The 16711-nt window shown below is 37.9% G+C and overlaps 1 protein-coding gene across 2 annotated transcripts in view; it reads right to left on the reverse strand.

Moving 5' to 3' along the window:
- The window catches only part of SRGAP1 (SLIT-ROBO Rho GTPase activating protein 1), a 137631-nt gene that overhangs the window by 45709 nt on the left and 75211 nt on the right, over positions 1–16711 (reverse strand). For both annotated transcript variants that reach the window (XM_027721196.2, XM_027721197.2), the window contains exons 4-6: positions 14195–14257; positions 4363–4545; positions 3845–3973 (exon numbers count right to left, since the gene is read on the reverse strand). In XM_027721196.2, the coding sequence (XP_027576997.1) occupies positions 3845–3973; positions 4363–4545; positions 14195–14257 (375 nt within the window). The remainder of the gene's footprint in view (positions 1–3844; positions 3974–4362; positions 4546–14194; positions 14258–16711) is intronic.

Consider the following 16711-nt stretch of genomic DNA (forward strand, 5'->3'; position numbering starts at 1 on the left):
GCCAACGGAGACAAGAACTCATAAAAAAAGCCTTAACCTCTGAATAAGTCACTTTCTCAGCATCCTGTTACACAGACATCCACACTCAAATCAAAGGGCTCTGGCTGTACATAACATATTTATGAGGACTTATGTAATAAAGATAGTGAGCTGCACACACTCTATCCTAGTTTTAAACTTGGTTCTATGAATGATTAATATAGAACCTTTACAGAATAAATTAAGTTCACAATAGCTAAATGTTCCCTAACTTCTTCACCATCCAAAGCATGCAGACTGCAATTAGAGATTCAGAAACTCCATTTCAAGAAAGACCAACACATGAATATTTTATTTATTTCAGCAGCTGAACTACAGTAAAATTGTTTTGATCACTATTTCCTAGCATCTATCTCCAGATCATACAAGTGTATGGTAAGTCTGAAAAAATGTCTCTACCTTCCTCTTATACCCAGATAAATTTAACGAACTCAATTACATGGAAATCTTCAAGTAAATGAATAAAAGTATGTGCCATATGGACAGATGCTGGTACTAACAACCAGATTAGCAGCAGTGTGTACTCTGTTGCGCCTCAGAAACTCCAAGTCTTAGAAAAAAAGCCACATACTAGGTAAAGCTTATTTAATTTAGCTAAAAAGTAATCTTTACTGCTTTTCACAAGATACAAATGAAAGAAACAACTCATTCTGTCCTCCACTTGAACTAGATACCAATCTAGAGAACAAATACTCAACAGAAAATTCAAATTCCTCAGTAAAACATGCAGAAGACAGAAACACTGTGCATATCAAATCCTGTTTATCTCTCTACTTCTTCACAAATGCCGATTTCACCCCTTAACTCACTAAATGCACTAAATCATCCAGTTAAGACTCCAACAATATTTTTATATTGCTTTTATCACAAGAGGTTAAGATGAGCAATACTTCATCATTTTAAGTCAGAAGCCCTGAGCTTTGTTGATGAAATTAAGGAGTTGAATAGTTCAGACTGAGTTCAGATGAGGAACTGTAATTTAGGATTTTCCACATCAGCCTCATAAATGGAAAATGGAGTGGAAGTCAAATGAAAAAGTGGTATTTTTTGGTAAAAAAGAATAGTTCCACAAGCCTCCCCAGTCTTGGTACAAAAAAAATGTACTGCATTCCTTCATATATTTATCCCATTTTTATTAGATGTATTTTTCAGTAACATAGGAAAACATTCAGTTTCATTTATGGGCAACACCAACAGCTCGGGGAGATCTAAATTCTTTCCATGTTAACTGGAACGCCGACACAGAGGAGAGGTAATCCCCTTCTGTACAGGCAAAGAGAGTTCAGGGAAGCATGGAAAATCAGGTAGGCAAAGGAGGACAAAATAGAGAGGGCAAAGAATGAAATTGCCATCACTGCTCTGAAAACTCCAAATCGTACCACGACATTAAGAGATTTACAGAATGAGATAGTCTGGACTGTTGCAACATATGGCCACTGGGAAGCATGTCTCACATTCCAATGATATAACTCCAAAATCTTGCCAAGACTCTTGCATTTACAAAAACTTTCCTTTGTCAAGTGGCAAACATGCTGTCTAAATACCAACAGCATATATGCTTTCACAGCATATTCTGCTTAAATAAAAATGTCTGAAAGACACTTCATTTAAATAAGCTCACAATTGGATTAAATTGGCTCTGAAGAAAATTCTGGTTGCACATGTTTACAGCCTACTCTTACAAAACAGTGATGTAAAGGGCAGCTAGATTTTCTGTCTAATTTACTCTAAAAGAGTAATTTCTAAAGCCATTTTGCCTAAAGAATTATTGTGTACATTGGTCGATGGCTTTGAAAAAGCCATGCAAACTAGATATAATTTTCCTGCATTACTAAATATTGTAGAATGTCTGTTTTTATTAAAAACTAACAGTTAGGAAGCTTCAGTCTTCATGGTTGTGTAAATACCTTTAGATACACTAACTTCAAAGAGTGCTGTCTTTGCATGTGTATGCGCAGAGAGCTTCACTTCTTCTCCCCTCACAACTCTTTGTAAAGCTCCAGGCCCATGGTTCCTTCCCTCAGCTTTCACTGCTACAGCAACCTCTATGGACATCGATGAAATGGTTAAGAATCAGATGTGTTTTCCAACCTGATACGGTTTTGACCAGGTAGAAAGACACATAGAAGACATTCACTGAGAAATGTGAGCTCTGAAAGGGAAGGCAGGAGAGATGACAAAATGAGCATCTTTCCATCTTCTGAAGGGGTGCGGGTGCTGGGAACAAAATCAAAGGGACCTTTCCTTTCTTCCAGCAGACAAGAAGAACTCATAAAGTTTAAGGAGGCCAAAAATGCATCATCCTTTAAGCACTGGCAGGAAAATCATCCATTAGGTAGGGTCAACTTCTCACTTGGGTGGTACCCTAGCAGGCACACTGCTTGTCCTTAGTTTTTTGCCCTGATCATCAGGATCTTGGTAAATGTTTTCATTGCCTGGGCAGGCTAGATGGGTGGAGCAGGTTGTGCAAGTGGATGCAGATTAGACAAGGACACAGAAGACACAGAAGAATAAAGCAGAAGAAATCAGAAGAGATAAAACACGCAGTAGCGACTAGGAAAGGAATAAAAGAGATGTTGAGATAGAGACACAAAAACCCACTGAAAACACAAAAATCATTCATTGCCATCTTTTATAGGAAAGCAAGAAAGAAATGAAGCAAAGGCAGGAAAAAAGTTGAAAGGGAAAAGGAAAAAGTTCTAACAAAATCAGGTAAGATTTTATAAAATACAGAAAACCCAGAAATGACAAAGAAAACTATCAGTATTTAGGTGACATATAATAAAACACACACATGCAGTTATTTTAGTCTGTTCATCTCACAAAAAACATTTTTCCCTTTCTCTATGAAGCTTTCTTCCCCAGTCAGTAGAAATGAGAAACATTGCCAAATCCTGCATTAATTTATGCTATATTAGAAACCAGAGGTGTAGGTAAATGTTGTTTGCTATTGTAAGTAACATACGTTACTGTTGCAGTAGAAAGCGTATTCAAATATCTAGGATTTCATATGGGCCACAGGGCCGTACCCATTAACCTGGTTAACCCCGCGTTGCTAGTGAATGAATATTCTTGAGCTTGTGTTTTTTGTCTCCATATTTTTTCTATCACATATGAAGTCAGCCTATGAGGAGGGTGGGACATGATACAGTGCAGGATGCCCCCTCCGCATCATGTAAAAATGTCACTAATACAGGTTCTGGAGACCAAATGCTGGCACAAGTCAACATCAGTGTATAAAATCATTCTTCTAGGATGTTCTCACAGGAATAACTTAATGAAAATCAGTAACAAGATTGTTGACAGTATAGATCACAGGACTGACTGTGTCTGTTCTTCAAACTACATGAAATAAGAAGCCACTGTACATACAATTCAGTGACTCAATGGATGTAACTAAACAATTTTGAAAACATGGAAGAAATGGCTGCTTTGGACTTAAATACCATTAGATGCGCACTTAAGAAGCTTATTAATAAATAAAAAAATATTTATAGCCCAGAAATTCTTTAATAGTACAAAATGAAAATGTTTATTTTTTCACGGTGTTCCTGTCATATTTTCTATTGACATATGGGGAGAAAACACAATGTTCTAACTTTAAAGGTATGAGTTCAGCATCTTATTGGCACTTTATTTTGTGAAACATAAAAGTTAAAGGGAAAATCTACTGATTATATCATACAATATTATAAATAATAAGCGTACTATAGGCAACCCATATGACTAGTGTATTCCCTTAAAAAATGAAAAAAGTATTATTTCTGAACAGAATGAACATAAAACCAAATGTGACAATACTTACATCAATTAAATCTGAAAGGTCATGAATATAATACTTGAAAACAGAAGCATTGGTTGCTTCAAGGGTGAGCAGGTATTCATTACGGGCCTTAATAGATTTCAGCTTGTTTTCAGAATATTTTGCTTGACGCTAGGAAAGATATTGCATATTAATGGATTTTAATTACTTCATTTTTGGTATGCAGAAAAAATGGTAACAATTCAAGCACACATTCCTACTAACAAGAAAGAATCTTAATTGCCAGCCTGTTACACATGTAACAAATGCAATACAAAGTGAAAACTTAGTATTTTGTTTCAAATGTGACAAAACATATAGTAAGAATTACACTGGGAATAAAGTATTCCCCTCTTTGAACTGCAATTATGTCAAGTTATCTATAAGCCACTGATAGTTTATTATGTGCACCTTATTTAATTTTATTTCCCAGTTGGACTTCTCTGTCTCATACCATGCTAAAGAATGTCAGAAACACACTGAATTTACTTCAAATGAAGCTAAATAAAAGGACTATTTACTTTTTCCTTCATTTTTTCAATCTTTTTCACAGAGCTCCGTCTCTGGTGCCTTTCCTCTAGTCGAATATGAAAAACAGGGTCTCCTGACCTCCCAATCTGTTTTTCTTCTTGCTTCTCTGCCTCCTTCAGTTTGCTTTCTGCACTGATGCTCTCTGCATGATACATGTGGTATGTTTTCATGACCTGCAAAAGACAAGAGTCAAAGGAAAGTCAGAGAAAATGAAAATATAAAAGTATCTACAGAAAAATCACAGGGTCTTTAAGCAAGATGTTGTCTTATAAACTTTAGGTAAATTTCCTTGCCAACAGAGATTGAGAACTTCCGGTTACATTTTTCTTTTCTGATCTATTTAATAGTATCCCAATAGGCATTTTTTCTTTCATTGCAGATAGGAAAGACCAAAAATCATTCTTATTAAACTTTAGAATTCTTGTCTTTCAATGAAAATCTGAAATAATGAACAAAAAGCCCTAAATCTATATCAGTGCCATATCTATCTCATATAATACTATCTTCAGGACTAAGTTAACAGCTTGGCTGTGGACACTGAATGCTTGAAAGCAGAAGGATCCCTTCAGCACTGGGGAAAGGGGAATAAAGCAGAGGAAACAGGAAGCTTCGGTCTGGGAGCACACCCACAGCTAGCTGGATGGCACATGAACAGCTAGCTCCAAGGCCTGGAAATAAGTGGATGCCAACTGCAGAGCCAGCAGATTAGGTGCAACATAAAACCAGATGAAAGCTGAAGAAGGAGCTCCCTGATAAATAATTTGTGAAGATGTTTTCATCACAGCCCTACAGTTAATACCATTATCTTCCCTCTACACACATGCTGGCTCTGCAGACAAGAGAGCTTTGGCTGCCAGCATGCAAATACATGCTTGCACAGACCACCAAGAGGGACATGGACTTGTTTAGCCCAGTCCTCCTTCCTTCTTGAAGCAAGAAAAACCTGAACTTGAATGTTGTGTAGTGGGCAGCAAGCAACCACAACGCCCCCACCTCTGCTGGGGAGGGCTGTCTGTCCACTTTCAGTAAAGAAAGCTTCTTTCCACCTTTCCCAGCTCTTTTTTGCTGTTGTTTTTTTTTCTTATTGTCTTAAGTTTCAAGCACTGAACAAAGCAGGAAGGCATCCTCAGGCAGCTGGTGGCCGCCACTCTTCTTCACAGGGTGTCAGAGCTCCAGCCAGCAGATGTTATCTTTGGGTGGAGGCCACGCAAACCATTCACATCTCCTCCAAGAAGCACAGCCAGGGAGGAATCTAAAGGGCTGTTTGCGTGACCCATGGAGGAGACAGATTGGTTTGGGAAGCTGCATTGAAATATTCCCTTGGGAGAGGCGTACTTTTTGTGACTAAGTAGTTAGGCCAGCCTAAGGAGCATGCAACACTAAAGTTAGATATTGCAAATTCACTGCAGCATGTCTTAGCATGGATCGACACAAACCAACTGCACCATGTCAGTGGGTGGCTGAACTGATGTGTATTTGAAGTCTGGTGCAACAGAAAGACAACACACTTTTAGAGAGCTGCAATATTGCATAACCCATGGATGTTATACACCTAACTGTGTATGCCACAACTTAATACTGAAGCCATGCTGCTGATAAAAACTGAAATAGCATTGGTATTAAAAATGAAACAGGCAACTCTTTACTAACTTCCTGTAGTAAGGCAAAATGGTTGGAGACGGACATTAAAAAGTGGCCCTGATTTTATTTTTAGAAACGTATGTTTACAGCTCTGTGGTGAAAAAACCCAAACTGCCAGGAGCACAACTTAATGCTATTGCTGGTGCTCCTTTATAGCACAGTTGTGCTCCAAGGTCTGACCAGAGTGCAGAGCTCCCTGCCTGAACACTGCCTACACCCACTGGGAACAGCTGCTGCCCCAGCAGCTCACAGTCTGCATGGATGACGCAAAAACCCAAAGACAGACAAAGCTGGGCTAGGAAGAGAAGGCAAGCCTACAGAGCCAAGGTCTGCAAGGTTCCCAGCTTAACCAAATAGCACATTCAGTCTCCTATATCCTGCACTGTTCCAAAGCCACTTGCTCCTAAAGTTGTCAATAATCAATGCCCAGGGAATCTAACTCATATGGCCACATGGAAACAAGAGTTACTGCAAAGAGAAGAAATGCACTTCTTAAAGAAATGGTTTACAGAATAAAACAGAGAAGCACAGAAAGTGATATGGCTCTGATTAAAAATGATGGGGAGAGGAAATTAAAAGCAAGGTTGTGCCCTTCTCTTCTGGCATTTCTATTAAATTTTTAAGTGTTTCTTTATATAAGGCCATAGGTATTTGCTTTTATTTTTTATCTTTTGTCCTGTGTCAGCTCTAGAGACTTTCTAGTTCGTGGGACAAGGCTAACTCACATATCTTACCATCTAGAAAAGTTATTTTCTTTTATACTCTGCCCGCAGATGGAACAATAATATCTCAGAGTTTTCTAACTGCATCTCAAAGCACCTAAGTGGTGAAACAAGCAGAAAGCATTGAAGATTTTTAAACAATTTCTCTAAGTTCCTAGTGGACTAGGCATAAATGTCCTTCTGCAGTGGCTCTGACATTTCAGCCTGCTTCCTTGTTGGAGGATGTATTCCTTGAAGGAGTACAAGTGTATCACTACCTGTTCTCACCAATGTCTCCACGCTGACTCCAGTAACTTCACTGAAGAGTATTTCTTCCTCTCACTGCTTGCTTACAGCACAAGATACCAAATCCAGGTGTCTCACCCTACACTGATTGAATGGCAAGTTTTGTGGGAAAACTACATGGAACTCATGTCTACTTGAAATCCATACTCCCACAACAAACTCTACACGAGTTATTGGTACAAATGATTCCCTAGATAACTAAAATTGAAAAAGCAGCCCTCTCTTTAGCAATACTCAGGCTGGACAGCAGTTAGTCTGTCCTACCTGAGACACACTGGCTTAGACTCTCTACAGAGCAGCGATCAGCCCTTGCATTTGACTCCTGTCCAGTTTGTTATATTGATAGCACTGCTTATCTCATGCACTAGTGACATCATTATTTTGCAGGCCTCTGGGGAAAGCTTTTTCATGATTTGTCAATGTTGATTTTTTAAGAGCTGATATTTCAGCAGCAAAACTTTACTTGAGAAAGCATCAGAGAGACATGTATGGAAAAATAAATGGGAACAAGCTAAGGAGTTGGCTTCCAAGTATTTCAGGGCATACTTCCTCAACAAATTAGCTTAGACTTTGCATAAGTTGCATATATGATTCTTTCCCTAAACACCATACCATCTTTTCACCTTGGAGTTTTTAAGACTGTTAGATATTGTTAAACACAGTAACAGGCTTGCCTAATTCTTGTAAATAGACTTATTATATGAGTATCTGTGAGTATCCAAGAGATCCATAGATCTGTTATTCAAACCACAAATAACCTGATGAAATAAGCAATAATGCTCCTCAAATGTCCACCAAACTGTTGAACTGATAGAGTATCCTGTGAGAGTATCCATCACTGAACTGACTTTAATTAGTCCCCAAAGTGCTTATTGATCAGCCATCAAGTATGCACTGAAAAGAGAGAGCGAGGTTGTAATTTTGCAGATGTTGAACTGTCATCATGACATATGCTGCACTTCTCTGCTGTAGCGAACAAGCATTGTTAAATGCTTACTAGTACCTTTCTAAAATTAAACTTCAAGGTTTATATCCTAATAATTTTGCAGGTTTATTCTGCAGATCCAGTGATGTAAAACACAGATTTCTGTCAGATGACTGTGCCAGACTACAAGCAGATGAAAAAGATTATGCTGCCCTAACTATGTACTCTCACACCTGTAGGTGACAGACTGTTCACTCAGTGGTATAAACATCGCGTTTTGCGTGCCAAAGTATCAGCATCATTCGGGAGAGCTCAGCAAGCAGGCTTAGGGCAGAGGATAGCACTCATCACAGGGAAGGGCACATCAGAGTACAACCTTAGGTAATTATTTTATTTAAACCAATGATTGTTATCTGGACAAATCCATCAAAAAGTCAGTAATTAGCGCTGTACTTCTGTGAACTTCAAGAGAGGAATGTGCCCATAGCAAGGCACTGGTTTTCTTTTTCTACATGCGTACTTCTTTCCTAGAGAACTTCTTAACCCAACGTAAGACTGAATGCTATGAAGTTAAAAAATACTGGAATTACCATGTGTTTCCATGTGCTTTACTTTTATAATACAACTGCAAAATTAGGAGCTTTTTAATAGTGTTTCTCAGGAAACACGCATTCCCAGAACAGTAGCTCATGCCTGGTGCAATTATCATGTTTGAATTGTTTCAGAATTGTCTCTGCTAAGCTGTTAGTTCTTATCAGAAGGTGGAGTCACAAGGGTTTCACTAAATTGGGTTACTCAGTACTCTACACAAGAAATAAGTAAAATCTTATGCCAATTTTACCACATCAGTGGCCTCTAGCAGTTAAGTAGGCTCAGTGTCAGCTGCTGTCAGCATCCTGTTCCCTTCCAAGCCAAATTCTGATGTAGTTTTAGGAACTGTCACTGATATATTACTACCAAGAGAAAATTACTGATTTCACCTTCTCTGATGTGCTACAGTAAACTAAACTTTACTTTTCTACAGAGAATCCAGATTCTGTGTTACTTTAGGAAACAAAAAGGAAAATCTGGTAGCAACTACTTTGAGAAATTAAACAGCCAAGATTTTTAAAAAGTAAGATAAAGCAGTGGAAAATGTAAGTGGCACAGCAACCCTGTCCTATTTAATATTAAATTTGCTTTGGACTGTCCCTACTTTTTCATTTTTCTGAGACTTTTACATTTGTGTTGCTTGTGAAAAGTGTGATGCCAGTAGGATTAATTTGGAAAGCCAAGTGGGAGACATGAAGATGTATTTTTATGATGTGCATCACTTTTCTCCGCCATTTTCCCTCAGCCTTATTACCGGAACAGCTCCGTATTTTTAGCAAACTTGCGACCTCCCTGACTCTTTTAGAGGACATTTATGAATATGTCCTAACCCCTAAATAAATCCAGTGGAGACCCCCCTCCAATACAAGAAAAGAGTCTGCCTACCTTCTGTTTCCTACCATTTCCAATCACTCAGATGATATTGCTATATTCCAGTACCTGATCTGACAATGCAAGGTGTTCTAGCTTTCCAGAGAAATAAAAGAAGAGTTTGACTGGGGAGTTTTCTCTGTTGCAAAGATGATCTATTGTAAAATCAATAATCCATTGCCTCTTTAAGTCAACATGTAAGAAGATTTCTAAGTCAGTCAGTTCACAGAAAACACCAACCCAAACTTCCTATAGCTTTCAGTTTGACCATCTTTTCTCGCTGTAATTGCCAGGAAAAACTCCGATCTGTGACTCCACACAACTAACTGGGCTCCTCTTTCCCCATTTACCCTCACTCAAAAATACACCTCACTGCAGTTTCAATAGCTTATATCCTTATGTGAAACATGGGACTAATTACTAGCCTACACTGGCTGAAAGCATAGTAGGGAGAGGAGTAAGATGGGAGTGCAGCTGCTGGGAATTGGGAATGTTGCAGATCTGAAAATACTGACTGGCTGGTTCAGCCAGGGAGAAGCCATGCATAATTAAAAAGTACTTGCCACTCATAGTTTACTGAACTTGTGAAGATACAGAATAAAGCTTAGCTATTCAGTTGTTTTTAGCATGATGTTTTCAGTTATAATTTTAAAATCAGTGCATAAAATATTGAGAATTGAAAATACAGAGTCTTAAAATCCATTTTCACTAGTCATAAAACATTTAGAAAACATACAAATATGTAATGTAACATTTAAGAAAACCTTTACATAAAAGAGATGGAAAATGAAAAACTGTGGTTTCCCTTACACAATTCTGATTATTCCAGCAAAATAAGCCTGCTTTGCTCATAGGTTCTAAGAACATCTTCTGAAGTTGTGGTTCACCTGCTTCTGTTCTTATTTTTTCAACAATCATGTACATGATGTGTAGTTTTAATGAGGATGTCACAGGTCAAAGTCAACAAAAGCTAAGCTACTCCGTGGAGTAAATGAAGACCTATGGTACAAATCTCCAATTTCCATGATAACTCCTAGTAGCAAAAATGGGAAAAGAAACTAATTATATAAAGTGTAAGCAAGGAGAAAGGTCTCTTATTAGTGTGCATTTTTAAAGTACAATAGGTATTTAATACTGCAAAGTTACTGATTTTTTTGACACTTCATTGCAGCTGTGAGTCTTTCTACATTAAATAAATAGCCAAAATTTCTAGTCCCTTTCTCAAAAGGCAGAGGGTCATACTCTCACAAGTGAAAAAATATCTTTGAGCAGAAAGTCTTTTTAATTGAAAATCTTCATAATGCACTCTTAGTGGAAGTTGGCATGTCTCTTAAACTTCTCAGCGATTTCTTGTTCTCTTCAAGCAGTTTCTTCTTCGCAAAGTCTACAGCACTGCTTATTGACTACTTTGATTTAAACCCTGTCAAAATCAATGGACATAACTCCCTAACTATAGCACGTTTTAGATCTGGTCCTATGAACAGGTTAAAAAGGATTTTCTGAAGCAAAAGTGCAATGCTAGATATTCAGAGATGGGTCCCAAAGCCACCTGTTTTTTTCTGGCACTTGCTATAATACAGAAGATTAGGACACTTAATAAAACATTTTCACAGAAGAAAAGTCAGTTACTACTGATACTTGGTAGCTTACATTTGAACTTATCCATTAAAAATATTTGGACTAAATCAGTGGCAATTCCTTTAAACATCTCATTTATTCCAGATCATTCTAGATAAACTGGTTTTGAGATATCTGATGCTTAAGAAGTCTGCAAGTAGGTTTGTTGAGGCCTCAGATCTGACTGGCATGCTAGAGATGGGAGGCATGGTAGAGGCGGGAGGTAGAGCTTTTCATCACTTGGGTTTGAAACAAGCATTTAATTCAGCCCTTCGTCCCATAGCATTAGAGAAATCCAGGCATATAACCTCTGAATATGTGTGCCTAATGGGCACAATCTTTAACTGAGAAATTCAAGAAGTAACAAATAAAATGTGCAATTTCTTTACACTGACCACATACCTGTGCCTCAGAACAAGCACCTCCTACTACTTCAGCTCTTAGTAATTTTCATTCTATTCTCTCATTAACACACTTTTGTGCACAACCATGTGGTTTTTAACTCTGCGAAAAGGCCATAATTTACAGACCTTTCTTGTAAGATAAGGAATGATGATAAGAAATAAGTAGATTAAAAAACCCTCTTCATACACATTAAAAGCTCTGCTACTTGCCCCTCACTCAAAGGCTTTAGAGGTACTTAAATTCCAATAAGGCTTCACATTTTAAGTTATACTTCCCGAAGGCACCGTTCCTTTCGAAAAAACAGAACCAAGTAGTAGGGAGAGATTTCACTATTAGTATATTACTTGCAGGCTTGAAATTAATTTGCTTTTTTTTTTTTTTTGAACACAAAGATTTATCTCACAATAGTAAGACTGAATTCTTTTACTTTTTTCCCCTCTATAAATCATGAGGCTAACAAGAAGATGATGTCTCTGTTTTGTAAGTGACTGAAAAATGTGCCTGCTGGAGATTAGAAGTGTAGATACTAGTTTTGGTAAGGCCACTATGATCTTGCCCTGTAAACAGTTAATGTCATACACAATTAAAAACCTGTGCATGGGGTTTCCATCTGTCTAGATATTGTTCTATCTTTATGTACATGAGCAGATATAATACACAGATATGCTGATGAACATTCTAAACACGCAAGTGGTGAAACAGATGCTACTCTGTACCATATTGTCACTTTACTATGTGGGCTGTGTCTAGCTAAATGGGGACATGCACAGCTGACCAAGTCCTTTGCAATCTATGAAAAGTCGGACAATGGAGTTAACAATATAGATCATTTAATCTGAAACAGATTCTTGCATCTGACTAAAGGGGTCTTATCTCCCCATATTAGATCTCCAATGACTATAACTAGAACCCAGATAGCAAGCTAAGATATTTGTATCTATACTGCAGGTGTCTGAAAATCAGGTGAAGTAAATTCCATCCCAAGAAACCATCTTGCAACAGTAGCCTGACTCAAATTGTGCACAAGTTCGGAATTTTTATTAACATCAAAAATACTCCCGTTTTAAAACATCTTAAATTTTGAGGAAGGAATTAGCATTCACTGGAAGCCATAATGTGGAAGTTAATACCTGAACAAATCTGTAACCATCAGCGGGAAGATGTAGCACTAGTGTGAAGAAAAAGAATGAAAATATTGAAGTCCAGTCCTGAAGATTTTCACTAGCGATTCAGAAAAGTATTTCAGCACATGCCTCACTGTTTCCCTACCCAGGGAGCACAGACACTAATCCCAAGTCTCATCAGGCAACTGTTTAACTGAAACAAGATTGTATCTTCAGGGCCTATTCACTGCTGTAGACCCACTTGTGCAATGGCTCCTACAGTTGCTGATCCCCAGCAGCTGTGTGAATTTGTCTGCGGCTATCGCTACTTTGCAGAAGCTGATCCCAGCATACTTTACTGACCACAGGCCTGAGCCAACAGAGTTTTGTAGTATTGCACCCTACAAAATCAGTGGTGGTTTCAGACAAAAAAGCCCCAAAGAAAATCCCTCAGAAAAAAAAAAAGTGGTGGTTTAGGTAGGCTTTAGGAATCTGTGTCCGTAACTACAACTCAAAAGAACTCAAGGCAGTAGGACAAGACCAATTTTCTTTGGATCTCCTTTTTGCTGCCTAAGTTGCTCTTGAGTTCAAATGTTCTTCAACCCATCTACTGACAGGTGCACAATTTTCCCTAGGTCAAAAGAAAAACTGTCAAGATGCACAAAAGTAATGTTTGAGCTCTGCCTGTGGAGTTCCTAAACTTCCTTAAGGTCACAAATTGTTCCTTGATATAAATATTGTGAGTTCTTTTTATAGTCCTCCAAATCTTGAGGATGGAAAAGGGAGCAGTCTAGAGATTGTTACGCAGGGTACTGAGGAACATGTTTCAAGCTCTTCCAAAAGAGAATCTGGATGCACAACTTCCTCAAACAGCAGGAATCAACATGCTTTAATAAGAGGTGGATATCATTAGTTCCTCTTCATTCTAAAGCTATGTTTAAAAAAAAAGGTACCTCTTGCTTTTTTTCTTTCTCAGAACATGTCCCCTCAAAAAATAAATGGGGAAATAGTTATTAGGTAGACAAAACATCATTTTGCAGTAACACATTGTGTAGATTGGTTTCAAACAAGAAAACAGGTCCAGACCTAAGTTCTCTCAGATTTTCCTGTGGGTTAGCAGCAGCTTGCCAGAACGCTTACAGTGTTTTTTTCTTGACCTCTCTAAATAGTACGGAATGCCTATAAACCCCTCGTTTTTCTTTTCATTATTTACTTATCCCAGTCAAGGATGGGGGAGGCCACATAAGTAACATTTAGACAGCACAGCACTGGATCTGCAAACACCTATGATTTTTTACTGACTGTAGTGCACGAGTCAAACCAAGCAGATGGCAGCATGGACAAAAACAAGGCAGAAAAGAAGCTTTGTTCTGGTAACCTCTGAGTAGAAATGTCTCATTAATAATCAACAAAACTGAAACTGGTTTAGCAGAGTCTGGGTAGAAAAAAGGGTTGAAAGTAAAGAGTAATCCTGAAAGCGTTAGCATAGGTATTCTAAACAAGTGAGTAGTCTTCCCAAAAATATAGTTTAGACTTGTGTAAAAGACAAAAATAAACATCTCCACTGGGGGTTAACTTACTCGATAAAAGGCCACTTAAAGCTTACAAAAGTAGTTTGATATGGCATTTTTATAAGATAAGCTAAGTAAGTAATTGTACTTACTGTGTAAAGCTCATTAAGCACTTTCATTAAGTCTTCATGAAGCTGAAATGAAATCTCTTTGCTCTGTAATTAAAAAAAAATTAGAAAAAGTCACATAAAAACTGCAGCATACATTTGTTTCTTGATATTTGTACTCATCATTCATCCTAGACACTGAATGCAATTTTGCTCACAAAGACCATTCTGACAGAATTACAGTGCCCTAAAAAGAGTGATTCAGAGATGCAGAGGTAGACAGATAATATCTGGACAGAGGCTAAAAGGAAACCCACAAGTAATTTGAGATGTTTTTCCCATAAAGCATCAGGAAATTAGGTGCCAGCAGAAAGGGTAAAGTTCAAGATTAATGTTTCTAATGGAAGAAACTGTGTACTGTTTTATAACTGCTATGATACATACAAATCCTAAACCATGCAGAATGTGATATTCTAGAAGGACATCCCGCCCAATTTTACATCTAGGATAGTCTTTGTTTCTCAGTACATACAACTATCTAAATATTTATGCAAGAAATAATTGTGGCTCCTCTTTGAAACAGATATCCATCTGCACAATATTCCACAGAGTGGGTTGCTGAACCAGCTTTGTTTAGCTTTTCTGGACTGTGTCTTTATTTTCATTCTGACCCAGAAAAAAATAAAAGAAATATTTAGCAGTAGTTATTAACAAAGCAAATATGTCAAAATAAGAGTATTTAATTGGAGTCTCATTCAAATATATTCCCTTGTTAGTTGTCCACAGCAGTTCAATCTGATGAAAATTGTGGCAACTGTGCAAGAGTTGAAGACATTTGTATCACAGCCTTTGGAAAACAGTTATAGAACAGAGCTACAGGACTTGGCAAACAGCCTGGCTACATTTTTTCTGTTATGCTCAGCATTGTAACATCCATGATGAAAACATCAGACTTTTTTTCTGTGAATGAATTGATAATTAGTCTGGCTTCTAAAAACTCCAACTCCATGATAGACAATGGCCTTAGCTATGAGAAATATTTTGCATTTGCACAGAAGCCAAAGGAAAATCCTCAGGGACAACTCATCTCCAAAGCCGCTAACACATACTTGGCCCTCACTAAAACACCTGCAGGAATAATGGTTTCTGAATGAGAATTTCCAGCACAACGCCCACACACGAGGAAGAACCACACCACACATCCCACCCACTGTGTCTTCCAGCAGGATGAAACAGACACATACAGTAGCTCGAACAGAAAATTCTGTGGGTTTTTTTCCTCCTATTTCTACTGACATATTCTAACTTTGGGCAGTATTTTAAGGCACCTGTCATATCACTTAGCAGTATTCACTCAATCCTTATATGCAAGATGATTTTTCACTGACAAGAAGCTAGGAATACAATCTAAAAAACACTTCAATGAAATTCTTGTATTCCCAAGCTGTAGTAGCTGTAGTAGCTAAGGCACAGTAAGGCAGTTGATCTGAAGCTGAGTTACATGGAATTACTATGAAACTTTCCTTATTGCTTATACTTTTCAAAGTCTGGTATTCTTCATGAGGTATGCATTACTACTGAAGGCTTACTGAACAAAAGGCTTACTACTTCCATTTCTTTGCGTATATCAGATTATTTTAATCTAATATTAAGCACAAAACTTCATATAAGTAACAGCACACAGAGTGCTTGTGAAGAATTGGAAAAGGACTGCAGATTTGCAAGCTGCTGTAGGGAAATGCACTAAAAGCTTTAGCAAAAATTCTGAATTGCTTTTAATTACTTTACATTGACACCCTGCCTCTAAAAGTCAGCAGCACAGCTCTAACACAGCTTACACACCTCCTCAAAGCTCCAAGTAGAGGCCACCTGCTTTTTCTTGGATTAGTTGCTTCTATAGTGCCGAGTATGAGTGGTCTGTTTTTTAAATTACTTTAGAAGAAAGAAGGGCAAAACATACAAATAAGATGTTTGACATTAAGATGAAAGCATACACGTGTGGGAGGAAACTCTAGATGAACTCTAGCTTCAATCAATTTATCCCTTTCAACTGTTGGTCACAGCCATCTCGAGGTTGTGAGAAGTCAAGCCCCAAATAAGTAACAGTGATTCTAAGGCAGGATGCTTTAACCTGGTAGTGCAAAAGTCTGAGAAGGTGAGACAGAAAACACCAAACCAGTTTTCTCTTTATCCCTTGCAAATTTTGTTGTAAGCAAAGCACAAAGCAGTTTACTGGAGGATGCACGCTCCTTTTCTGCTCTTAATGCAGTTACACCTTAATGCAAATAGACACCAGATGAGTTGAGGAATTAGTGAATTATCACTATTCAGTAGGGCCCGTTTCTTCTCTTTGCTCCTTTAGAGCTTTGTCCAGCACTGAAACACAAGCGGTCCAGCCCTCAGTTTGCTCAGGATTTACTGGCCAACATGCACACACGGACTTTTCCAGGGCAACACAGTGATCAATGATTAATTTGAAAGTGAACAGAATAGATCACTGTAGAGAAAGAGGAAGATGCTTTAGAAAAGGACAATAGGCTTTAAAATGGGAAGCAAAAAGAG

This window comes from Pipra filicauda, unplaced genomic scaffold (assembly GCF_003945595.2).
Source record: "Pipra filicauda isolate LSUMZ 115617 unplaced genomic scaffold, ASM394559v2 scaffold247_size1415610_pilon, whole genome shotgun sequence".
Taxonomy (NCBI): domain Eukaryota; kingdom Metazoa; phylum Chordata; class Aves; order Passeriformes; family Pipridae; genus Pipra; species Pipra filicauda.